This window comes from Oncorhynchus clarkii, chromosome 9 (assembly GCF_045791955.1).
Source record: "Oncorhynchus clarkii lewisi isolate Uvic-CL-2024 chromosome 9, UVic_Ocla_1.0, whole genome shotgun sequence".
NCBI lineage: Eukaryota > Metazoa > Chordata > Actinopteri > Salmoniformes > Salmonidae > Oncorhynchus > Oncorhynchus clarkii.
The window spans coordinates 62,534,972-62,562,135 of record NC_092155.1 but is presented as its reverse complement, the minus strand read 5'-3'; the positions used below and the strand labels follow the sequence as shown (position 1 = coordinate 62,562,135).

Genomic DNA, 27,164 nt, shown 5'->3' with positions numbered 1-27,164 from the left:
TGGAACACAGGAGTGATGGTTGCTGATAATGGGCATCTGTACGCCTATGTAGATATTCCATAAAAAATCTGCCGTTTCCAGCTACAATAGTAATTTACAGCATTAACAATGTCTACACTGTATTTCTGATCAATTTGATGGTATTTTAATGGACAAAAAATTTGCTTTTCTTTCAAGAACAAGTGACCCCAAACTTTTGAACGGTAGTGTATACTAACACATCTTGACCACGAAAGTCCATTTGATGTCACAAAGCCATTACTTAAAAAAATATCCTCTCCTGTTGTCCTGGTTTCCAGTGGTTTGCAGAAGAGGATGTCTTCCTTAATTGACCCCCCCATAAAGGTAACGGATATATACCAGCTGTGCCAGGCCCACCACATCTTTTGACTCATCCAGCTGTAATGCATAGATTTCACTGGCTTGTATGAGAAGCAGTAATTGTTTCAAAACATCTCCTGCCATGTCACTGTTGCGTTGTGAAACAGTTTTGTTTGAAGGTATCGTCTGTATATATTTTTTTGCCTTTTCCCCAAACATTGTGCCAGCCATATCTGCGGCAGCAGGAAGAATTAAGTCCTCCACAATAGTATGGGGCTTGCCTGTCCTAGCCACTCGGTAGCTCACCATATAAGACACTTCTAGCCCCTTCTTATTAATGGTATCTCTTGCTTTTATACATGTCTTACTACTTGAAAGTAGTCTTAATTTTCACTCAAAAAACTCCTGTGTCTTATTTTTCAAAATGTTTTGTTTCTAAATGTCTGTGCAAGAGTGAAGGTTTCATCGAGTTGTGTGAGAGTACTTTTGTACATATAACACAACGTGGCGTCTCACATATTGGGGGCACTACTCCCAATATAAGTGAACCTCAAATCAATGAAGTTCTCATCATATTTGCGCCTCTTCGATGGTCCAACGTCCCTGTCTGTTGTTCGGTGCTTTCTCTGGTAAGGGGGCAGTAGCTTGGTGCTTTCCCCGGTAAGGGGGCCGTAGCTCTCCGTAGCTCTCCGGCGCCATCGTGCGCTATCGTGCATACATTTATTTTGTCCCCCTACACCAAACGCGATCATGACACGTAGGTTAAAATATCAAAACAAACTCTGAACCAATGACATTAATTTGGGGACAGGTCGAAAAGCATTAAACATGTATGGCAATTTAGCTAGTTAACTTGCACTTGCTAGCTAATTTGTTCTATTTAGCTAGCTTGCTGTTGCTAGCTAATTTGTCCTCGGATATAAACATTGAGTTGTTATTTTACCTGAAATGCACAAGGACCTCTACTCCAACAATTAATCCACACATAAAACGGCCACCCGAATCATTTCTAGTCATCTCTCCTCCTTCCAGGCTTTTTCAGCTTTGAACTTATATGGTGATCGCATCTAAACTTTGATAGTATTACCACAACAACCGGGAACAAAGTTTGTCTTTCAGTCACCCACGTAGGAATAACCAATGAGGAGATGTCACGTGGGTATCCAGCTTCTATAAACCAATGAGGAGATGGGAGAGGCAGGACTTTCAGTGCGATCTGCGTCAGAAATAGGAATGACTTCTATTTTAGTCATTGGCAACACAGACGCTCGTTGGCGCGCGCCAGCAGTGTGGGTGCAATAATTGAATAACATGGATTTCTACATTTATTTTGCGACGCTCACCCACGCGACGTGTCCGGTCTGGTCAGCATGTTAGTGTCCATGCTAGCTGGGCAAACAACAACTGTAAAATTACTGATGCTAGCATTGGATGTGCTCGTGGAAGCAGAACAACTTGTGTCGTCGATAGGTGCAGGTGTAGTACTGCTGGTAGTAGCAGTATTACCAGTAGAGCTGCTATGTGTCTCTATGGATGCGGCTTACTTTTTTTAAACCATTTTTCAATTTTAGAGCAAACGGAATGAGCAGCAGCTACGTTTGGCTTCATACGGACCGTTAGTGGAATTCCTGTGAGAGAGTAATGGCTAATGTGATGTTCATTATTTGACTAGGCTACCTGTATTTGAAATTGTGTTGTTATTTCGCTGAACACTAGATGGTTTAATTTTATTTTTGTCAGTGAAACGAGGCTACTCAAGACGAGAAAAAAAACTCACCAAAATGTGATATAAATAATAATATAAATGAACTATTTGAAAATGTGAAGAAATTGTTGTTGTTTTTTGGCGTACCTCCGACAGCATTGTGCTTAACCCTGGAGGTACGCATACCCCAGTTTGGGTATACCTGGTCTAGATAATGCATCTATAGTCGCTCATGTGTGCACAGATTAACATACTGTAGCTACAAGTTACAAATCTATATCTATAACTACACTACATGGTGAATCAGACAACAACACACCCAGACAGTCATCATAGCATACTGTAGATGTTTGTGTGAATGCCCCCCTAAGGTCCAGTATCATGATGTCATGTCATTATTTTGGATGGTTGTTCTCTGGCACCTTCACAGACACCCCTGAAGGAGCAGCAGGGTCCTGATCAGAGCACCATGGACACTTGGGAGCAGATGTGTCCCAAGGACATCGCCAGCCAGCTCACCAACTACGACTGGGAACTGTTCACCGCCATGCACGAGGTAAGGAAGGAAACGAGGTGAGGCCATGCCAGAGCTGTGCCAATATTGTGAAGTGGGAGTTATGGATTTGGGACCAGCAGGACAAAAGTTAAAAGTGGAGAAACTGAGTATCCCTGGATAAGGGCATGTAAGGTCTTTAAGGGCATGACATCAATCTCACGTGTGTATGCACTCTGGTAGGTAGCTAGTGCAACGAGGCAAGGTTACCCAGATGTGAGCTGTCTTCGTGCTAACATCTATCCTTCGTCCTGATCTTGTATTGATCTTGTCCATTTACACTTGTAAGATCGATTCACAGTCAGTTCCCAATGTGTCTTTTAATCGTCTGAAAAAGTGACAATCAAAATGTGGACATTTTACAGGACGCATGTTACCACCAGGTATAAACGGGGCTAAAGGATTTGTTGTCTGTCTGTCACTCAGGCATGTCTATAAGTTATCCTTTCTCTGACATCTTCAATCTGATAACTGCTACTGTAGCATCATATCAGCCATCAGAACATCTCCTCAACTGATGTATCAGCCACATGTTTCATCTGACACACACGCCTCTTTATGTAACGTTGATTTAACCAGGTTTTCCCATTGAGGTCAATACGCTTCCCACTGGTCACACACTGGTTGAATCGATGTTGTTTGCACATAATTTCAATAAAATTACGTTGACCCAACATGGAATAGATGCTTAATTGTCGTCTGTGCCCAGTGGGCTGTTTGCCAAGGAAATCAAGTTCAAGTCCGGTTCAAATGTTATGCAAAATTGAAGGTTTAGGGCTCGATTCAATCTGTATTGCTGAAGTTCAGCGCTATAGCACTATTTAAATGTGAAGGTAATTTCCGATTGGGCCAACCTATACAGCGTTTAAAGTGAATGCAGTCTTGAGTTTACATTTCTATCGCGCTGTAGCGCAGCGATTCAGCGCTACGTATTGAATCAAGCCCTTAGTCCATTGGATGTTTGCGTCATATACAGTATTCAGGTCCATATAAGTAGATTTTTCCGCTACAGTACATCTGGATGGTAAATAAATGTCTCTCTCCCATCAGGTGGAATTAGTCTACTATATATTTGGGCGACATAAATTCCCGGGTGCCACCACAGCTAACCTGGAGCGTTTCGTGCATCGCTTCAACGAGGTGCAGTACTGGGTGGTGACAGAGGTGTGTCTGTGTACTGACCTGGTCAAGAGAGCCATGCTGCTCAAGAAGTTCATCAAGATAGCCGTCGTGTGAGTGACAAATTAAAACACAGCTTACCTTGTAAATTGTAGATTCATTATTAGGTTATCTTAGGGGTAACTATTAGGGGTAACTATCTACATAGAACAGTATACTACACTGTTCTATGATAGACTGATGGGCTGAATCCAGGTGAAAGCTTTGATCCCTTATTGATGTCACTAGTTAAATCCACATCCATTAGCGTACAGTCGTGGCCAAAGTTTTTTAGAATTACACAAATATCAATTTTCACAGTCTGGTGCCTCAGTGCCTTTAGATATTTTTTGTCAGATGTTACTATGGAATACTGAAGTATAGTTACATGCATTTCATAAGTGTCAAAGACTTTTATTGACAACTACATGAAGTTGATGCAAAGAGTCAATATTTGCAGTATTGACACCTTCTTTTTCAAGAAGGGTGATGGCAGCCCATTCTTGGATAATCAATGCTTGGAGTTCGTTAGAATTTGTGGGGTTTTGTTTGTCCATCCGCCTCTTGAGGATTGACCACAAGTTCTCAATGGGATTAAGGTCTGGGGAGTTTCCTGGCCATGGACCCAAAATATAGATGTTTTGTTCCCCGAGCCACTTAGTTATCACTTTTGCCTTATGGCAAGGTGCTCCATCATGCTGGAAAAGGCATTGTTCGTCACCAAACTGTTCCTGGATGGTTGGGAGAAGTTGCTCTCGGAGGATGTGTTGGTACCATTATTTATTCATGCCTGTGTTCGTAGGCATAATTGTGAGTGAGCCCACTCCCTTGGCTGAGAAGTGAGCCCACACATGAATGGTCTCAGGATGCTTTACTGTTGGCATGACACAGGACTGATGGTAGCGCTCACCTTGTCTTCTCCGGACAAACTTTTTTCCAGATGCCCCAAACAATCAGAAAGGGGATTCATCAGAGAAAATGACTTTACCCCAGTCCTCAGCAGTCCAACTCCTGTACCTTTTGCAGAATATCAGTCTGTTCCTGATGTTTTTACTGGAGAGAAGTGGCTCCTTTTGCTGCCCTTCTTGACACCAGGCCATCCTCCAAAACTCTTTGCCTCACTGTGCGTGCAGATGCACTCACACCTGCCTGCTGCCATTCCTGAGCAAGCGCTGTACTGGTGGTGCCCCGATCCCGCAGCTGAATCAACTTTAGGAGATGGTCCTGACGCTTGCTGGACTTTCTTGGGCGCCCTTGAAGCATTCTTCACAACAATTGAACCACTTTCCTTGAAGTTCTTGATGATCTGATAAATGGTTGATTTAGGTGCAATCTTACTGGCAGCAATATCCTTGCCTGTGAAGCCCTTTTTGTGCAAAGCAATGATGACGGCACGTGTTTCCTTGCAGGTAACCATGGTTGACAGAGGAAGAACAACGATTCCAAGCGTCACTCTCCTTTTGAAGCTTACAGTCTGTTATTCAAACTCAATCAGCATGACAGAGTGATCTCCAGCCTTGTCCTCGTCAACACTCACACATGTGTTAACGAGAGAATCACTGACATGATGACAGCTGGTCCTTTTGTGGCAGGGCTGAAATGCAGTGGAAATGTTTTTTGGGATTCAGTTCATTTTGCATGGCAAAGAGGGACTTTGCAATTAATTGTAATTCATCTGATCACTCTTCATAACATTCTGGAGTATATGCAAATTGCCATCATACAAACTGAGGCAGCAGACTTTGTGAAAATGTATATTTGTGTCATTCTCAAAACTTTTGGCCACAACTGTAGATGAAGGGGAGGAGGCAGGTTAAAGAATGATTTTTAAGCCTTGAGACAATTGAGACATGGATTGTGTATGTGTGCCATTCAGAGGGTGAATGGGAACAGATCCACAGATGATGCCATCTCTATTGCACTCCACACTGCCCTTTCCCACCTGGACAAAAGGAACACCTATGTGAGAATGCTGTTCATTGACTACAGCTCAGTGTTCAACACCATAGTACACTCAAAGCTTATGACCAAGCTAAGGATCCTGGGACTAAACACCTCCCTCTGCAACTGGATCCTGGACTTCCTGACAGGCCGCCCCAGGTGTTGAGGGTAGGTAGCAACACCTCTGCCATGCTGATCCTCAATACTGGAGCTCCCCAGGGGTGCGTGCTCAGTCCCCTCGTGTACACCCTGTTCACCCACGACTGCATGGCCAGGCACGACTCCAACACCATCATTAAGTTTGCTGACGACACAACAGTGGTAGACCTGATCTACGACAACAACGAGACAGCCTATAGGGAGGAGGTCAGAGACCTGGCCATGTGGTGCCAGAATAACAACCTCTCCAAGACTAAGAAGATGATTGTGGACTACAGGAAAAGGAGCACCGAGCACAACCCCATTCTCATCGACGGGGCTGTAGTGGAACAGGTTGAGAGCTTCAAGTTCCTTGGTGTCCACATCAACAACAAACTAGATTGGTCCAAACACACCAAGACAGTCGTGAAGAAGGCACAACAAAGCCTTTTCCCCCTCAGGAAACTAAAAAGATTTGGCATGGGTCCTGAGATCCTCAAAAGGTTCTACAGCTGCAACATCGAGAGCATCCTGACCGGTTGCATCACTGCCTGCTACGGCAATTGCTCGGCCTCCGACCGCAAGGCACTTCAGAGGGTAGTGCATACGGCCCAGTACATCACTGGGGCAAAGCTGCCTGCCATCCAGGAACTCTACACCAGGCGATGTCAGAGGAAGGCCCTAAAAATTGTCAAAGACCCCAGCCACCCCAGTCATAGACTGTTCTCTCTACTACCACATGGCAAGCGGACCGGAGTACCAAGTTTAGGACAAAAAGGCTTCTCAACAGTTTTTATCCCCAAGCCATAAGACTCCTGAACAGGTAACCAAATGGTTACCCGGACTATTTGCATTGTGTGCCCCCCCAACCCCTCTTTTACGCTGCTGCGACTCTCTGTTTATCTTATATGCATAGTCACTTTAACTATACATTCATGTACATACTACCTCAATTGGGCCGACCAACCAGTGCTCCCGCACATTGGCTAACCGGGTTATCTGCAATGTGTCCCACCACCCGCCAACCCCTTTTTTTACGCTTCTGCTACTCTCTGTTCTCTGTGCACAGTCACTTTAACGATACCTACATGTGCATACTACCTCAATAAGCCTAACTAACAGGTGTCTGTATAGAGCCTTGCTACTCTTTTTTCAAATGTCTTTTAACTGTTGTTTTATTTCTTTACTTACACACACACAAACCTTTTTTTTTCGCAACACTATTGGTTAGAGCCTGTAAGTAAGCATTTCACTGTAAAATACCTGTTGTATTTGGCCACGTGACAAATAAACTTTGATTTGAAAGACAAAAGATTTAAGTGCCTTTGAAAAGGGTGTGTTAGTAGGTGCAAGGTGCATTGGTTTGTGACAATAACTGCAACACTGCTGGGTTCTCACACTTAACAGTTTCCTGTGTGTATCAAGAGTGGTCCACCACCCAAAGGACACCCAGCCAACTTGACACAACTGTGGGAAGCATTGTGGTTAACATGGGCCAGCATCCCTGTAGGAGGTACGCAACTTAATACTAGGAAGTGTACCTAATGTTTGGTATACTCAGTATAATTTTGTACAATAACAGACTATATTCAAAAAATGTAACATACCAGCAGAAATCATGTTTTCATATCCAGCTAAACTGATTTATAAAATATTGGTAAAGGATGTCACTCTGTCTGTGGTCACTGATGCACCAAGCCTTCGTTTACACAGGCAGCCTTATTCTGACCTTTTGCTATTAATTGGTCTTTTGACCAATCAGATCAGATATTTTGCCAGTAAGTGATAAAATAATCACTTAGATAATGCACATGTTTAGTCTGCCCACAGCTGTTACTGACTGTGTTTCCTGTTTCAGATTGAAGGAGCAGAAGAACCTAAACTCGTTCTTTGCGGTGATGTTTGGTCTGAGTAATAGTGCTGTACAGAGACTTTACAAGACCTGGGAGGTGAGGTCTGCTAGGGACAATGACCTACATTTTGGTTATCGCTTATAACAATTGGTTTGATTATAACAGATGTGAAATGGATATCAGAGGAGACGTTGTAACAGTTGTTGTTGTTGTTGTTGTTGACAGAGAGTGCCGAGTAAGACGAAAAGGGTCTATTGTGCATACGAGAGGTTAATGGTGAGTGAGTTAATGTGTGCGCACTTGCAAGCTAGCTATATAGCAGTGTTCCATTATATGTCATTGATAATGACCGGTGACATCACAGACCACTTGACAATCCCTCCACTTCATTTCCATTGTGTGTATGAATCATGTTTTCCTCCTATTGTAATATGTAAACATGTTTTCAATAGATATATTTCCTATATAATTAGCAGGTTGGCATTTATTGGGATGACTCATGTACTGGAGGCAGCTCTGCAGAGTTGTCACTATCTGGCACAGCCACAAAGTCCAAAAATCAGATTTTAACCACACTGCTAACCTTATGCCTAACCCTAACCTTAAAAAAAATCAAAGAGCACATTTTGTGCTCTTGTAGGAAGCAATCACTCCCCCATTGCTCACTACAAATGATCTATGGGCTAATAACTCACTAACAAGCAAAGGATATGAACAAAATGTACAACGTCACTACATGTATCTCAAAACAAGTGCATCTATTTACGACTGCTAATGCTGTAAAAACAGTCCAGTTCAAAGTGAATGACACAGATCCATATACGGCAATGGTCTATTTGCATATAGGCCTACAGGCAGCTCTGATTGGTTATGACGCACCGGTCTGTGTAGAGTACGGGCCTGAGTCGTACCTGTCAATGCAATAGAATCCTACTCCGATGTGTTCTGCCTACAACAAAATCGCTTGCATAGTTAGTTTTGCATACTAATTCTTGCATAGTTCATTTTGTTTTGGTAAGTTACATTGAAAGTGGCTAATATTGTGTTGATTTGATCACAATTCCCTGTGAAGGGAAACGTTGATAGTGTTAACTAACGGGGAAAACTCTAGAAAGTTGAGTAAAGTTAAATCTCGTGCTTCTCTGCACGGGCTGATATTTCTTCTGCGCAGCAGTCCCGGGGAGTGGTGCGCAGCTTAGAGGGAACATTGATGCTGGCCCATGTTAACTCCAATGCTTCCCAAAGTTGTCTGGATGCCCTTTGGATGGTGGACCATTCTTGATATACACAGGAAACTGTTGAGTGTGAAAAACCCAGCAGCGTTGCAGTTCCTGACACAAATCAGTGTGCCTGTGTAACGGTTTTCTTCTATCTCCTCTTCTGATGAAGAGGTAGAACAAGGATCGGACCAAAATGCAGCGTGTCGATTGCGATCCATGTTTTAATAAACAAACGTAAAACACGAATCAATACAAACACTACAAAATAAAGAACGTAATGAACGTAACGAAAACCTAAACAGCCTATCTGGTGAAAACACATAGACAGGAACAATCACCCACAAACACACAGTGAAACCCAGGCTACCTAAATATGGTTCCCAATCAGAGACAATGACGAACACCTGCCTCTGATTGAGAACCATATCAGGCCGAACATAGAACTGGACAAACTAGACATGTAACATAGAATGCCCACTCAGATCACACCCTGACCAACCAAAACATAGAAAATACAAAGTAAACTATGGTCAGGGCGTGACAGTACCCCCCCCCCAAGGTGCGGACTCCGGCCGCAAAACCTGAACCTATAGGGGAGGGTCTGGGTGGGCATCTGTCCGCGGTGGCGGCTCTGGCGCTGGACGTGGACCCCACTCCATGACAGTTTTAATCCCCCTCCTAAACGTCCCTAAATAGGTTACCCACCACAATGATAACATGGGACAGAGGGACAGCTCGGGACAGAGGTAACTCGGGACAGATGGGTAGCTCAGCACTGAGAGGAAGCTCAGCACTGAGAAGAAGCTCAGCACTGAGAGGAAGCCCAGGCAGGTAGTAGAAACTACCAGAACCTGGCTGGCTGGCGGTTTCAGCAGATCCTGGTCGACTGGCGGATCTGGGAGAATCTGGTCGACTGGCGGATCTGGGAGAATCTGGTCGACTGGCGGATCTGGGAGAATCTGGTCGACTGGCGGATCTGGGAGAATCTGGTCGACTGGCGGATCTGAGAGAGTCTGGACGACTGGCGGATCTGAGAGAGTCTGGACGACTGGCGGATCTGAGAGAGTCTGGACGACTGGCGGATCTGGAAGAGTCTGGTCGACTGGCGGATCTGGAAGAGTCTGGTCGACTGGCAGATCTGGAAGAGTCTGGTCGACTGGCAGATCTGGAAGAGTCTGGTCGACTGGCAGATCTGGAAGAGTCTGGTCGACTGGCAGATCTGGAAGAGTCTGGTCGACTGGCAGATCTGGAAGAGTCTGGTCGACTGGCAGATCTGGAAGAGTCTGGTCGACTGGCAGATCTGGAAGAGTCTGGTCGACTGGCAGATCTGGAAGAGTCTGGTCGACTGGCAGATCTGGAAGAGTCTGGACGACTGGCAGATCTGGAAGAGTCTGGACGACTGGCAGATCTGGAAGAGTCTGGTCGACTGGCAGATCTGGAAGAGTCTGGTCGACTGGCAGATCTGGAAGAGTCTGGTCGACTGGCAGATCTGGAAGAGTCTGGTCGACTGGCAGATCTGGAAGAGTCTGGACGACTGGCAGATCTGGAAGAGTCTGGACGACTGGCAGATCTGGAAGAGTCTGGACGACTGGCAGATCTGGAAGAGTCTGGACGACTGGCAGATCTGGAAGAGTCTGGACGACTGGCAGATCTGGAAGAGTCTGGACGACTGGCAGATCTGGAAGAGTCTGGACGACTGGCAGATCTGGAAGAGTCTGGTCGACTGGCAGCTCTGGCTGCTCCATGCTGACTGGCTGCTCCATGATGACTGGTAGCTCTGGCTGCTCTATGCTGACTGGCTGCTCCATGCTGACTGGCAGCTCTGGCTGCTCCATGCTGACTGGCGGCCCTGGCTGCTCCATGCTGACTGGCGGCCCTGGCTGCTCCATGCTGACTGGCGGCCCTGGCTGCTCCATGCTGACTGGCGGCCCTGGCTGCTCCATGCAGACTGGCGGCCCTGGCTGCTCCTTGCAGACTGGCAGCTCTGGCGGCTCCTTGCAGACTGGCAGCTCTGGCGGCTCCTTGCAGACTGGCAGCTTTGGCGGCATCCTGCAGACAGGCAGCTCTGGCGGCTCCTTGCAGACTGGCAGCTCCATGCAGACTGGCAGCTCTATGCAGACTGGCAGCTCCATGCAGACTGGCAGCTCCATGCAGACTGGCAGCTCCTTGCTAACTGGCAGCTCCTTGCTAACTGGCAGCTCTATGCTAACTGGCAGCTCTATGCTAACTGGCAGCTCTATGCTAACTGGCAGCTCTATGCTAACTGGCAGCTCTATGCTAACTGGCAGCTCTATGCTAACTGGCAGCTCTATGTTAACTGGCAGTTCTGAACAGGCGGGAGACTCCGGCAGCGCTGTAGAGAAGGAAGGCTCTGACAGCGCTAAACAGGCGGGAGACTCCGACAGCGCTGGAGAGGAGGAAGGCTCCGACAGCGCTGGACAGGCGAGGCGCACTGTAGGCCTGATGCGTGGTGCTGGCACTGGTGGTACTGGGCCGAGGACACGCACAGGAAGCCTGGTGCGGGGAGCTGCTACCGGAGGGCTGGGGTGTGGAGGTGGTACTGGAAAAACCGGACCGTGCAGGCGCACTGGAGCTCTTGAGCACCGAGCCTGCCCAACCTTACCTGGTTGAATGCTCACGGTCGCCCTGCCAGTGCGGCGAGGTGGAATAGCCCGCACTGGGCTATGCAGGCGAACCGGAGACACCGAGCGCAAGGCTGGTGCCATGTAAGCCGGCCCAAGGAGACGCACTGGGGACCAGCCGGCTACGCTCAATCTAGCCCGGCAGACACGCGGAGCTGGAATATACCGCACCGGGCTATGCACCCGCACTGGAGACACCGTGCGCACCACTGCATAACACGGTGCCTGTCCGGTCTCTCTAGCCCCCCGGTAAGCACAGGGAGTCTGCCCAGGTCTCCTACCTGGCGTAGCCATACTCCCTGTTAGCCCCCCCCCAAGACATTTTTGGGGCTGCCTCTCAGGCTTCCATCCGCTACGTCGTGCTGCCTCCTCATATCTGCGCCTCTCAGCTTTCGCCGCCTCCAGTTCTTCTTTGGGGCGGCGATATTCTCCTGGCTGAGCCCAGGGTCCTCTTCCTTCTAATTCGTCCTCCCATGTCCATACCTCCTCTTTGGGCTGCTCCTGTTGCCTCTTCTCCTGCTGCACCTTTGGGCGGCTACACTCCCCTGGTTTAGCCCAGGGTCCTCTCCCGTCGAGGATTTCCTCCCATGTCCAGAAATCCTTATTGCGCGTCTCCTCGCGCTGCTCCTGCCTGTTGACACGCTGCTTGGTCCTTTTGTGGTGGGTGATTCTGTAACGGTTTTCTTCTATCTCCTCTTCTGATGAAGAGGTAGAACAAGGATCGGACCAAAATGCAGCGTGTCGATTGCGATCCATGTTTTAATAAACAAACGTAAAACACGAATCAATACAAACACTACAAAATAAAGAACGTAATGAACGTAACGAAAACCTAAACAGCCTATCTGGTGAAAACACATAGACAGGAACAATCACCCACAAACACACAGTGAAACCCAGGCTACCTAAATATGGTTCCCAATCAGAGACAATGACGAACACCTGCCTCTGATTGAGAACCATATCAGGCCGAACATAGAACTGGACAAACTAGACATGTAACATAGAATGCCCACTCAGATCACACCCTGACCAACCAAAACATAGAAAATACAAAGTAAACTATGGTCAGGGCGTGACAGCCTGGCACCTACTACCATACCCGTTCAAAGGCACTTAAATATTTTGTCTTGCCATATACAATCCATGTCTCAACTGTCTCAAGGCAAAAAAAATCCTTCTTTAACCTGTCTCCTCTCGTTCATCTACACTAATTGAAGTGGATTTAACAAGTGGCATCGATAAGGGATCATAGCTTTCACCTGATCAGTCGGTCATGGTGTTCTTAATATTTTGTATACTCTGTGTATAGCCAATTTTGACTTTTCAGCTGGCCCATCTTGTGGAAATCGCTCAGGTCTGCCTCCAGGACAAGATTTATCCCAATAAATGTAAACTTGCATATAAGTAGGGGCGGCAGGTAGCCTTGCGGTTAGCGAGGCAAGCCAGCAACCAGTGTGGCAGCCCCCCCGCACCTCTCCCATCAAAAGATGCATGTGTGTCTTACGAAGGGGTTGGGTTTAAAGCTAATTTTGGATGGACCTTGTGTGCAATTGACCAATAAAATTATATTAATCTACAACTAATGGCAAATTGTTTTTATTTCTGTTAATGTGTCAGGATCCATCACGTAATCACAGAGCGTACAGACTGGCTGTGGCAAAGCTCAGTCCTCCCTACATCCCCTTCATGCCCCTGCTACTCAAAGGTAATAATGCTTTCTTAGCCTCGTGACAGACGTAACATTCAATACCTGAGTTAATTCAACATGACCCTGTACTGAACCAGTACGTCATTCCGTTCACCAACTGTACTTACCTCTAGACATGACATTCATCCATGAGGGAAACAAGAACTACACGGACAAACTGGTCAATTTTGAGAAAATGGTGAGTTGTCTAGCCTAACTTTTATACTTTCACATCCTGTAGATGTGCTGGAGATGACCACCCCTCAACCCTTACCTAAGTTGTCTTCTCTTTGTGTCTGTAAACTATTGGCTATATAAGCTACCTTGTTTCACCGTTGCAGCGCCTGATTGCTAAGACAGTGAAGATAGTTCGAGGGTGCAGAAGCACGCCTTACGGTAAGAAAACAAAATACAACAAAGTTATAGAAAAGGACGGGATAAGAAGGACAATGTTGTGCCAGGGTGTTCACTCTCTATGGTTCTTTGTCCTACAGTGCCCTCATCACCTCAGAAGGGACTTGCAGACAGAATGTTTCTGGAGGCGCCTTCCATTCGGCTGTCCACATGTAAGCTATGCCTTATCTACAAAAATCAACACTCATTTTCCATTCTGAGATCTTTAAATGATATTAAGTAAATGTAGCGCTTCCATTTAAAAAAAAAAACACATATCTTGTCTTCTGTCTCGTGTCCAGATTCCGAGCAATCCCCCCCTTTCAGGAATCCTAGCAACATCCGCCACTATGTTCAGAACTTTGAAGTGATCGACAACCAGCACAAACTGACACAACTGTCCAGAGCAATGGAGCGCTGAACCAAACCAGTGTATTAAGACTGTTTTATTACAGCCTGTGAATCATAGGTTGGCAGGGGAATACACACCTCCACGGTCATACTAATCCACATGCAAGATCTTCTATAGACTCATGTACATGTCTGGTGTCAGGAATGGAGGACTGTGGGGATGTTTCTGGGATGGTCAATATCACACAGAGAGCATTGAAGAGAAGCAGCTCGTTGGACTACTCATCAATAGGACCTGAGGAGGGATCTGACTGGCAGTATTTAGTGACCTCTAACGTCTTACCAGATAAGTTGTTTGTCCTCACCGACCACTGTTACTGATATGACAGTGCGGCGCTGCAACCTGAGGAAGAAGTATATACATTTGGCATTATCTGTTATTTATACGATAATTTGTGTAGTATACTATTTGTAAGATAAGCTTATGGTTTTGCAAGTGAGTGCCCTAAAAGCACATGCAATAGTTCTATGCTATGGCTCCTAGTTATGGTGTTTTGGTATTTTTCTCCACTTTGTAATACAACTATAATGAACAATAAATTGTTGAGCAATCAGTTGTTGCCAAACCGCATAAACAAATGTGTAAAACATTTCATGCCATGGGCAAGTTTATTTTTTTAAATAAATTATTTTCAGAACTGTGTATTCAATCAAAGCATGTCATTTTTTTAATTGAAATGCAAACCATATAATAAGACACAAATGATCACTAAAAGACTAAATCCTCTTCCCAGAAAGTCTCCCCAATATGGGGAGAGTAAATTTCACAAATGTTTTTTTTCCCAATTGGATCTAAAAAATATTCTCGTCAGAAATATTTACAACTTTGTAAAAAAGGAGATTTTTAAAAGGGGGCCAAGAAAGCATTGAGAAAACAAGGATAAACCCAGTGTAGTCTTCTACTGTAACCACAGAGGATTATGTTTAAAACATCCTCTTTCAATATAAATAATACTAGGTTGACATTTTCAGTCTGGACACTACGATCGGACATATACTTTTCAAAACAATATCATACAAATACTGTTAAAAATAATATGATACATGTTAAATGAATCCACTGAGTGGCGTTAGCAGTCTTTGCACCATGAGTGTTGATAAAGCTTGTGGATTAAATCACCAATATGAGCTAGGGGGCATTCAAAACAAATAGCGAAAACAGATGTGTAGCATTATGGCTGCGTTTGGATAGGTGATACAATTGAACTGAACATACATTATCACACATGCCCACTCGAGTTCAACTCAGGAGGTTTGATGGATGTATTTTTTACCACTGATATCTGAAATAGTGATACTAAACATTGGCTAGTTATAGCAGTGGAGCAAAATGTAAAAGTGGTGAATACGTGCAGTGGAAAAATCTAGGGGGGGAAAAAACAGACCAATTGTTTTTGACAATACCCCCATCCGACCATAGGGAGCAGACTTGGTATGTTTTTTAACACAGACTCATCATTAGATGTTAGATACACCTGGTTTAACACAACCCCTCCGGAACAAAATGAAAGAAAATTCAAAAACTACTGCAAAAACTAAAACCAATATCAACCAGAGTGAATAATAATATTGCACGTACAAACCATTTCCCCCCCCCCCCCCAATGCCCAGTTGCTATCCCTTTAGGCAAACTGATTTTACTGTGTATGCATGTGCATTTTCATTGCAGTCTCTCTATTGCATTAAGGGCCTGATTCAGACTTGAGATAAGTTGACTTAACATGGACTTAAGTCGTATTTAAAAAAAAAACCTATCTCAAGTCTGAAATGGGCCCTAAATGAATAGCTACTCTGGTCCTAGCTGTCCTAAACTCTAATGAGGCAGTCTGATTCACACAAAAAAACAGACAGGAACATCAACACATGAAGACACAGGCAGTCTGACACACACACAAAACGTATTTACATGACAAATAAAAGAGCCCCACATATTCAGTCCATGGATGAAGCTGCAGCATCGTGGTGTGAGAGCTTCTGGTACTCAGTCAGTTTTTGTTATCATAAGGACATCAAAATAAAATTAAAACAAACCAGAGCAAAGATGCTCCTAGCACACTACAAGATCAAGGTGAAATGTGTAGGGACTGGATATTTGGCCGTTTCCCTGACACTCACCGGAGTGAGCCCTTACCTGCAAGCAACCCACCCAGATTGTATGTACTACAGCTTCCTTGATCTCTGTTGGCAACATAGTAATGTACTGACTTCAAGACATCATTACACACCAAGGCTGTGGATACACCTGGATGGTCTTTGCTACAACTCAATTTCAATACTGCCTCTTGCAGCACAAGCAAAGTCTGGACAGACTTGTTTACAAGTCACCAGACAGAGTACTGGCACCAGAGTGTATCAAGCTTTCAGTAGGATCTATCTCACAGGCCCATGGTGGATGGATCCAGTCAAGTCCCAGTCAACTTTGAGGCAATGCTTTGATCTGTCACAACGAACACAAACATACAGGATCAACAAAGTGATCAGTAATGGTCAAGTCAAACCCAAAGGAAGATCAGTCCGTCAGTATCCTGTCTGTTTTTGGCATCTTGTTAGACATCAGTAGATTTCTTTTGAGTGCAAAACAACTGGACCAAGCACTGTATGTCCACCACTCTGAGGCTGAAGAAGCTATTTTGGCAGTACAGGAGTTTGTACGTGCCGAACATTACTGGAGCCAAACTGAACTTACATTAAACAAAAGATTGGCTGTAAAAACATGTTTGGTAGAACATGGGTAAACAGCTCAGGTGTAGATTATGGAGACATGAGACAGACATCCTCTGTCTGTGCTCCTCTGGTGAACATGCTCCTCTGGTGAACATGCTCCTCTGGTGAACATGCTCCTCTGGTGAACATGCCCTGAACAGGAAGCATGTTTCTAACTTCGGTTGGGAAAGTATCAGATCAGATTTCTTTAATGGCTACAAAAAGGAAGGGAGATGCATTCAGTCCCCCTCAACACCATCATATACCTTTTAAAAGCAGTGATCACACTTTTTTAGCACCAAAATGAAGGCAGTTGAAAAAGAGTAAAACAATTATCTTTCACAAGGATCCACAAGGGAATACAAAGCTGTTTAAAAAGATGTGCAGGGAGAAACCAAACATCTTCCTTGATCGTATCAAGGCCTTCCATAGGCTACTCCTCTTCTTCTGTAGTCACTAGTCTTGGACTTCAACTCAAATAGGATCAGTAAGTCTAAAGCCAGTTTTTCTGACTGTGACACTGAAGTTCAGCTTGGTGATCAACCCCAACCCAACGACAACAAACATAAACATATATTAAATTAAAAACATTCATTTGGTTTGGAGTTCTTTGGGTATTTCTTCCTCTAGTGCAGTACAGTGGAGTTCCAGTGGTCTTTCCTCCTCCTCCTCCTCCTCCCTCTTCAACTGCAGTCTAATCCTCTCTGGATGTTTAAATTAACCACATTTCTCCATTGCAATCATGTGGGTTTCTAGGTTTCTTTGGTTCTGTGACAACAAAATAGTTTGTTTTAATCCTTTCTATGTGGTGTTTAGGCCTCAGACGCAGCCTGAGGCTTGAGTTGGGCCTTCTCCATAGCCGTGCCGTAGGGTAGCGACCTTTTGAAGAAGCCAAGCTGGGAGGAAGAAAGACAACGTTATCAAAGTTAGAACTAAATATATCATATTTCAACACCTCAAATCTTCATGTGTCTCTCCAGCCAGATGTACAGTTGAAGTCTGAAGTTTACATACACTTAGGTAGAAGTAATTCAAACTTGTTTTTCAGCCACTCCACAAATTTCTTGTTAATAAACTATAGTTTGGGCAGGTCGGTTAGGACATCTACTTTGTGCATGACACATCATTTTTCCAACAATTGTAAATGGACAGATTATTTCACTTATAATTCACTGTATCACAATTCCAGTGGGTGAGAAGTGTACATGCACTAAATTGACTGTGCCTTTAAACAGCTTAGAAAATTCCAGACAATGATGTCATGGTTTTAGAAGCTTCTGATAGGCTAATTGACATCATTTGAGTCAATTGGAGGTGTACCTGTGGATGTATTTCAAGGCCTACCTTCAAACTCAGTGCCTCTTTACTTGACTTCACGGGGAAATCAAAAGAAATCAGCCAAGACCTCAGAAAAAACATTGGAGACCTCCACAAGTCTGGTTCATCCTTGGGAGCAATTTCCAAATGCCTGAAGGTACCACATTCATCTGTACAAACAATAGTACGCAAGTATAAACACCATGGGACCACGCAGCCATCATACCGCTCAGGAAGGAGACTCATTCTGTCTCCTAGAGATTAATGTACTTTGGTGCGAAAAGTGAAAATCAATCCCAGAACAACAGCAAAGGACCTTGTGAAGATGCTGGAGGAAACAGGTACAAAAGTATCTATATCCACAGTAAAACAAGGTCTATATCGGCATAACCTGAAAGGCTGCTCAGCAAGGAAGAAGCCAATGCTCCAAAACCGCCATAAAAAAAGCCAGACTACAGTTTACAACTGCACATGGGGACAAAGATCATACTTTTTGGAGAAGTGTCCTCTGGTCTGATGAAACAAAAATAGAACTGTTTGGCCATAATGACCAGCCATAATGACCATTTGGCGGAAAAAGGGGGAGGCTTGCAACCGTGAAGCACGGGATTGGCAGCATCATGTTGTGGGGGTGCTTCACAAAATATATGGCATCATGAGGATGGATAATTATGTGGATATATTGAAGCAACATCTCAAGACATCAATCAGGAAGTTAACTATTTTGGGATAGGGGGCAGCATTTTCACTTTTGGATAAATAGCGTTCCCAGAGTAAACTGCCTCCTACTCTGTCCCAGATGCTAATATATGCATATTGTTATTAGATAGAAAACACTCTGAAGTGTCTAAAACTGTTTGAATTATGTCTTTGCGTATAACAGAACAAAATCTGAGAAAAATCCAACCAGCAAGTGGGACATCTGAGGTTTGTAGTATTTCAAAGCTTGGCTACCAAATACACAATGAGATATGGATAAAGTTGCACTTCCTACGGCTTCCACTAGATGTCAACCATCTTTAGAAACTTGAATGAGGATTCTACTATAAAGGAGGGGCTCATGAGACCTCTTTGAGTCAGTGGTCTGGCAGAGTGCCTTGGTCTCATGACGCGCGCCCCCGACAGAGTTACCTCTCGTTCCAGTGCTTTTCTTCAGACAAAGGAATTCTCCGGTTGGAACCCTATTGATGTTTTATGTTAAAAACATCCTAAAGATTGATTCCATACATTGTTTGACATGTTTCTAAAGGACTGTAACGGAACTTTTCGAGTTTTTGTCTGGTCGAAGTGCCTGCGCCTCATGAAGATGGATTACTGGGCTGAACACACTAACAACAAGTGGCTATTTGGACAGAAATTATAGACTTTATGGAACAAATCAGTCATTTATTGTCGAACTGGGATTCCTGGGAGTGCCTTCTGATGAAGATCATCAAAGGTAAGTGAATATTTATTTCTAACTTCTGTTGACTCCAAAATGGCGGATATTCCTCTGGCTGTTTTGGGATCTGAGCACCTTTCTCAGATTATGCTTTTTCCGTAAGGTAAAAAAATCTGACACAGAGGTTGCATTAAGGAGCAGTCTATCTTTAATTCTGTGAATAACAGTTGTATCTTTTATCAATGTTTATTATGAGTATTTCTGCAAAATCACCGGATGTTTTCGAATCAAAACATTACTGCACGTAACGTGCCAATGTAAACTGATATTTTGGGATATAAATATGCACATTAACGAACAAAACATACATGTATTGTGTAACATGATGTCCTATGAGTGGCATCTGATGAAGATCATCAAAGGTTAGTAATTAATTTAATCTATATTTCAGCTTTTTGTGACTCCTCTCTTTGGCTGGAAAAATGGCTGTGTTTTTTTGACTTGGCTCTGACCTAACATAATCATATGTTGTGCTTTCGCTGTAAAGAATATTTAAAAAATATTTTTGAATTTCACGCGCTGCCTTTTCAGTGGAATGTTGTGGAGGGGTTCCACTAGCGGAATGTTGTGGAGGGGTTCCGCTAGTGGAACGCCTGCCCTAGAAAGGTTAAAGCTTGGTCGCAAATGGGTCATCCAAATGGACAATGACCCATAGCATACTTCCTAAGTTGTGGCAAAATGGCTTAAGGACGACAAAGTAAAGGTATTGGAGTGACCATCACAAAGCCCTGCCTTCAATCCTATAGAAAATGTGTGGGCAGAACTGAAAAAGCGTGTGCGAGCAAGGAGGCCTACAAACCTGACTCAGTTACACCAGCTCTGTCAGGGGGAATGGGCCAAAATTCACCCAATTTATTGTGGGAAGCTTGTGGAAGGCTACCCAAAACATTTGACCCAAGTTAAACAATTTAAAGGCAATGCTACCAAATACTTGAGTGTATGTAAACATCTGACCCACTGGAAATGTGATGAAAGAATTAAAATCTGAAATATATTATTGTCTCTACTATTATTCTGACATTTCACATTCTAAAAATAAAGTTCTGAAGGAAAATATGGGAAGTTAATTTCCCACTCTGCCGGACATTAACATCACCGCTATCCCGACCACTCACTTTGTACAGGACGTAGATGAGCAGTGCCAGCAGCAGAAGCCCAGCCAGTATGGCCAGAATGATGATCCACAAGGGCACAGAGTATTGGCTGTCTTGTTTGTTCCACACCAACGGGGTCACCACCTGAATTGGGGGAACACATTTAGTCATGACTTCCACTTACAGTGACTCAATGGGTCTGAATGTATTCAGACCCATTGACTTTTTCCACATTTTTCCACATTACAGCCTTATTCTAAAATGGATTCAATAAATAAAAAATCCTCATCAATCTACACACAATATCCCATAATGACAAATAAAAACAGGTTATATATTTTTGCTAATTTATTACAAGTCAAACAGAAATACCTTATTTACATAAGTATTCAGACCCTTTGCTATGAGACTCGAAATTGAGCTCAGGTGACTTCTGTTTCCATTGATCATCCTTGAGCAGTTTCTATAACTTGATTGGAGTCCACCTGTGGCAAATCAATTTGATTGGACATGATTTGGAAAGGCACACAGTTGAGCAAAAACTAAGCCATGAGGTCGAAGGAATTGTCCGTAGAGGTCCGAGACAGGATTGTGTCAAGGCAAAGATCTGGGGAAGGGTACAAAAATATTTCTTCAGTATTGAAAGCCCCAAGAAAACAGTGGCCTCCATAATTCTTAAAAATGGAAGACGTTTGGAACCACCAACTCTTCCTAGAGCTGGCCGCCCGGCCAAACTGAGCAATCGGGGGAGAAGGGCCTTGGTGGGGGAGGTGACCAAGAATTCAATGGTCACTTTGACAGAGATCTAGAGTTCCTCTGTGGAGATGGGAGAACCTTCCAGAACTACAACCATCTCTGCAGCACTCCACCAATCAGGCCATTATGGTAGATTGGCCAGACGAAAGCCAGTCTTCAATAAAAGGCACATGACAACCCACTTGGGGTTTGCCAAAAGGCACCTAAAGACTCTCAGACCATGAGAAACAAGATTCTCTGGTCTGATGAAACCAAGATTGAACTCTTTGGCCTGAATGCCAAGCGTCACGTCTGGAGGAAACCGGGCACCATTCCTACAGTGAAGCATGGTGGTTACAGCATCATGTTGTGGGGATGTTTTTCAGCAACATGGACTGGGAGACTAGTCAGGATCGAGGGAAAGATGAACGGAGCAAAGTACAGAGAGATCCATGATGAAAACCTGCTCCAGAGAGCTCAGGACCTCAGACTGGGGCGAAAGTTCACCTTCAAACAGGACAATGATCCTAAGCACACAGCTAAGACAACGCAGGAGTGGCTTTGGGATAAGTCTCTGAATGTCCTTGAGTAGCCCACCCAGAGCCCGGACTTGAACCCGATCTAACATCTCTGGAGAGACCTGAAAATAACTGTGCATCGACGCTCCCCATCCAACCTGACAGAGCTTGAGACGATCTGCAGAGAAGAATGGGAGAAACTCCTAAAATACAGGTGTGACAAGCTTTTAGCGTCATACCCAGGAAGAATCAAGACTGTAATCACTGCCAAAGGTGCTTCAACAAAGTACTGAGTAAAGGGTCTGAGTACTTACAATATGTAAATAAGTATTTTATTGTGAATAAAATAGCAAAAATAAAGATAAAATAACATTTATAGTTTTGCTTTGTCATTATAGGGTGGTGTGTAGATTGAGGAAAAAAACTATTTAATACAATTTTAGAATAAAGCTGTAACATAACAAAACATGGAAAAGGTCAAGGGGTCTGAACACTTTCCGAAGGCACTGTATAATAGCCTCGATTCCAGGCTTCCTGCATTTTCCCAACAGCTGAGTGCTGAACGAAACATGGGCACACTATATACAGGGGTTAAGTTAGGCCGGATCCAACCGAGTCCGAGACCCAACACCTATGATCCAAATGAGATCCAGGCAGAGCTGAGATCCTGTAACTTTGGTTATGCGAATTTCAAATGATCTAATGATTTATTTTTTTTACCAACACAAGTAAGCAACAGCAAAGTTAAACTATTTTACTATAGGGTTGTCTATCTATTCAATTGTTCAGATCATCACATTCTGTGCACGAAAATAATATCCCCCTCACAAGGTCCCTCCACGACCTGTAGTATGCTGTAATGTGCTTTTGTCAGTATAGATTATATGAAATCCTCCAGGGCACGCCCCCAAACTAGAAGCCCCACCTCCCAAATCCCAATTTAACTACTAACTGTATGGTAATGCAAGACTAACAATACAATATAAAATAGAGAGGTTTGTTGACATGAGTGCACTGCACATACCCATACCTTTTTAGATCCACTCGGTACCTCCTTGGGCAAGATGGCATAGGGCATCTTGACCACACTGAACCTTGCCAGGCACTCCAGCACGTACCCCTTGTATGCCCTCTGAGAACGGAAACAAAACAACAGGATCAGATTGGATATCCATTGTGATTTTTCAAATAATTTTTGTAGGAGTATTTGAAAGGCAAACTGCAACTTGTACGGGTGCTGGCCATGTGTGGACTAGTGATGGGTCCTGTTTGACTCATGTCCAGTAGGAGGCAGTCATGTGCTACAGAGACTGATGAACCTCATCAGACCGGCTGGCTCTTCTCACAAAACCCCTCTGACATTCCAATCCTATGAGAAGGCGTGACCGCCAACTAATGAATTTCCAATGCACTTACACATAAGCCTTGGTGTAAGGTCTTTCTCACAACGGCTTCTGTGGACTGATACCCTCCAGCTCTGCTATACCTTATACACTATAGACCAACACACAAACGATACGCTCACAGAACTATTGAAATTAGAATTTAATTATTCACTCTGTAAGCTACTGTTTTCCATTTATTTTCATCAAATATCTGAGTCTGTTCACATTGGCAGAGTTTAGCTCTGAGCTAGCATTAATACAGACATCTAGTCAATACAATCACATGTGTGAGTCTGACTGGTCATTCATATTTTACAGTCTCTAATTTGAGGATTTAAGTCTTGGTGTTTTCTTTGTATAGCTACTTAAAGGAATATTTCTGCTTATACTCCGCCAAATCTTGACATGAGAAAATACACAGACAGCAATGTGAATAGACAGATAGGCCTACAGACAGAACACAAACTGAGACAGTCCGTTTCATGCAGTCAGTGCCATTGTCATCTGGTAGAAATGTGTCTGCATGTGTAGTGAGTTTGAGAGGAGACAAAACCAGTAGTTCTGGCGGTTGCTTTCATCTCCGCATCTGAACATGACTAAGATCCACTCTTTGATGACCTAATTAAAGTGGAACGGACAGTGTTTTAGCTACTTTGCAGATATGAAACAAACAGACAATCATAATATCAGTCACAAATATCAAATTCTCACTTTATGCTACAAAACCAACTTTATAAAGAGCTTTTAATAATAGCTTCTATTTGACAAAAAATGTAATGATGTCAAGTAAAGCATTGGGGCGGCAGGGTAGCCTAGTGGTTAGAGCGTTGGACTAGTACAGTGCCTTGCGAAAGTATTCGGCCCCCTTGAACTTTGCGACCTTTTGCCACATTTCAGGCTTCAAACAAAGATATAAAACTGTATTTTTTTGTGAAGAATCAACAACAAGTGGGACACAATCATGAAGTGGAACGACATTTATTGGATATTTCAAACTTTTTTAACAAATCAAAAACTGAAAAATTGGGCGTGCAAAATTATTCAGCCCCCTTAAGTTAATACTTTGTAGCGCCACCTTTTGCTGCGATTACAGCTGTAAGTCGCTTGGGGTATGTCTCTATCAGTTTTGCACATCGAGAGACTGACATTTTTTCCCATTCCTCCTTGCAAAACAGCTCGAGCTCAGTGAGGTTGGATGGAGAGCATTTGTGAACAGCAGTTTTCAGTTCTTTCCACAGATTCTCGATTGGATTCAGGTCTGGACTTTGACTTGGCCATTCTAACACCTGGATATGCTTATTTTTGAACCATTCCATTGTAGATTTTGCTTTATGTTTTGGATCATTGTCTTGTTGGAAGACAAATCTCCGTCCCAGTCTCAGGTCTTTTGCAGACTCCATCAGGTTTTCTTCCAGAATGGTCCTGTATTTGGCTCCATCCATCTTCCCATCAATTTTAACCATCTTCCCTATCCCTGCTGAAGAAAAGCAGGCCCAAACCATGATGCTGCCACCACCATGTTTGACAGTGGGGATGGTGTGTTCAGGGTGATGAGCTGTGTTGCTTTTACGCCAAACATAACGTCTTGCATTGTTGCCAAAAAGTTCAATTTTGGTTTCATCTGACCAGAGCACCTTCTTCCACATGTTTGGTGTGTCTCCCAGGTGGCTTGTGGCAAACTTTAAACGACACTTTTTATGGATATCTTTAAGAAATGGCTTCCTTCTTGCCACTCTTCCATAAAGGCCAGATTTGTGCAATATACGACTGATTGTTGTCCTATGGACAGAGTCTCCCACCTCAGCTGTAGATCTCTGCAGTTCATCCAGAGTGATCATGGGCCTCTTGGCTGCATCTCTGATCAGTCTTCTCCTTGTATGAGCTGAAAGTTTAGAGGGACGGCCAGGTCTTGGTAGATTTGCAGTGGTCTGATACTCCTTCCATTTCAAAATTATCGCTTGCACAGTGCTCCTTGGGATGTTTAAAGCTTGGGAAATCTTTTTGTATCCAAATCCGGCTTTAAACTTCTTCACAACAGTATCTCGGACCTGCCTGGTGTGTTCCTTGTTCTTCATGATGCTCTCTGCGCTTTTAACGGACCTCTGAGACTATCACAGTGCAGGTGCATTTATACGGAGACTTGATTACACACAGGTGGATTGTATTTATCATCATTAGTCATTTAGGTCAGAGATCCTCACTGAACTTCTGGAGAGAGTTTGCTGCGCTGAAAGTAAAGGGGCTGAATAATTTTGCACGCCCAATTTTCAGTTTTTGATTTGTTAAAAAAGTTTGAAATATCCAATAAATGTTGTTCCACTTCATGATTGTGTCCCACTTGTTGTTGATTCTTCACAAAAAAAATACAGTTTTATATCTTTATGTTTGAAGCCTGAAATGTGGCAAAAGGTCGCAAAGTTCAAGGGGGCCGAATACTTTCGCAAGGCACTGTAACTGAAAGGTTGCAAGTTCAAATCCCCAAGCTGACAAGGTACAAATCTGTCGTTCTGACCCTGAACAGGCAGTTAACCCACTGTTCCTAGGCCGTCATTGAAAATAAGAATTTGTTCTCAACTGACTTGCCTAGTTAAATAAAGGTCAAATTTAAAAATAAAAAATGTTGGCAGAATAGATGGGATGCAGTTCAATGCATGATTAATATAACTAATTCACCAATACATTTCTTGGTAGTCCAACAAATATTGCTATCATGTTGTAAATCACAGCTGGTATGGTACATTGTTTGCTGCCTCCAGCCCTTCAGGATGCACTGTATCAGTTTCATTGACTCAATATTTTTTTACAAAAAACACAAATGTAACTTAGGCTGGGAATGTCAGCACAATCAAACTATAAAAGGGCAATGACCACAAGTCAGTCATAGCGTGGCTAATAGGCTAGCTTGTCTGTTTATGTACAATAGCTATTTATTTAGCAAGCTAAAAGCACGGTACCAAATGTTAGCTAACTAGCTGCTGGGAGGATATCATGTCATTGGACGAGTCAGTGAGTGGCCGACTTTTTCCTACCATATCATTTTTTTTTTGGTGGCTACAACTAGAGATGCAGGTGTCATTTGGTTAGCTAGCAAGAACTGTTAATCACTTTGATAGCTAGCTATGCTGAACTTGAACGACTGTTATCCACAGTTGGCATCTCTCTTTGTTGTCAATCAAATGTATTTGGCATCATCAATCGAATGGGAGGGCAGGCAGGCAAGTTCCCATTCAGTTGTCAAAATGTGGGTTGGATTACCCTGGATGATTGACAGGGGGCGCTGTATTGAAGCCACCGCCCAGCCATCTTGGAACCCTTGGAATATTTTAGAAACTACAGAAATGCATGTATTAATCTCTACATTAGTTTGACACGTTTATTGTATTAGACACCTTAATGCATACTTTGAAATTATATTGTGAGCTAAACATTAAAAAAATATATCTCTTGAAACTCTGGGGGCAGTATTTCATTTTTGGATGAAAAACGTTCCCATTTTAAACAAGATATTTTGTCACGAAAAGATGCTTGACTATGCATATAATTGACAGCTTTGGAAAGAAAACACTCTGACGTTTCCAAAACTGCAAAGATATTGTCTGTGAGTGCCACAGAACTAATGCTACAGGCGAAACCAAGATGAAATTTCATACAGGAAGTGCGCCAGATTTTGAATGCGCTGTGTTCCAATGTCTCCTTATATGGCTGTGAATGCGCCAGGAATGAGCCTACACTTTCTGTCGTTTCCCCAAGGTGTCTGCAGCATTGTGACGTATTTGTAGGCATATCATTGGAAAATTGACCATAAGAGACTACATTTACCAGGTGTCCGCTCGGTGTCCTCCGTCGAAACTATTGCGTAATCTCCAGGTGCGTGCATTTTTCCATTTGGTTCAGAAGAGAAACCAAACTGCCACGAGTGATTTATCATCGAATAGATATGTGAAAA

At 43.6% G+C, this 27,164-nt stretch overlaps 2 protein-coding genes across 7 annotated transcripts in view; one reads left to right on the top strand and one right to left on the bottom strand.

The window, feature by feature from the left end:
* LOC139416713 (rap guanine nucleotide exchange factor 3-like) overlaps nt 1-14,670 on the top strand; it is a 51,940-nt gene extending 37,270 nt beyond the window's left edge. For 5 of the 6 annotated variants that reach the window (XM_071165708.1, XM_071165707.1, XM_071165706.1 and 2 more), the window contains 9 exons: nt 2,457-2,582; nt 3,630-3,811; nt 7,675-7,765; nt 7,895-7,945; nt 13,152-13,239; nt 13,356-13,420; nt 13,563-13,617; nt 13,716-13,787; nt 13,917-14,670. In XM_071165708.1, the coding sequence (XP_071021809.1) occupies nt 2,457-2,582; nt 3,630-3,811; nt 7,675-7,765; nt 7,895-7,945; nt 13,152-13,239; nt 13,356-13,420; nt 13,563-13,617; nt 13,716-13,787; nt 13,917-14,035 (849 nt within the window). In that variant the 3' untranslated portion in view covers nt 14,036-14,670. The remainder of the gene's footprint in view (nt 1-2,456; nt 2,583-3,629; nt 3,812-7,674; nt 7,766-7,894; nt 7,946-13,151; nt 13,240-13,355; nt 13,421-13,562; nt 13,618-13,715; nt 13,788-13,916) is intronic. The other variant, XR_011635119.1, reaches the window with a different exon arrangement.
* Nucleotides 14,671-27,164, bottom strand: part of LOC139416712 (integrin alpha-5-like) — a 100,490-nt gene continuing 87,996 nt past the window's right edge. Inside the window, exons 28-30 of the mRNA XM_071165704.1 lie at nt 22,864-22,965; nt 20,602-20,724; nt 14,671-17,624 (exon numbers count right to left, since the gene is read on the bottom strand). Of these exons, the coding sequence (XP_071021805.1) occupies nt 17,541-17,624; nt 20,602-20,724; nt 22,864-22,965 (309 nt within the window). The 3' untranslated portion in view covers nt 14,671-17,540. The remainder of the gene's footprint in view (nt 17,625-20,601; nt 20,725-22,863; nt 22,966-27,164) is intronic.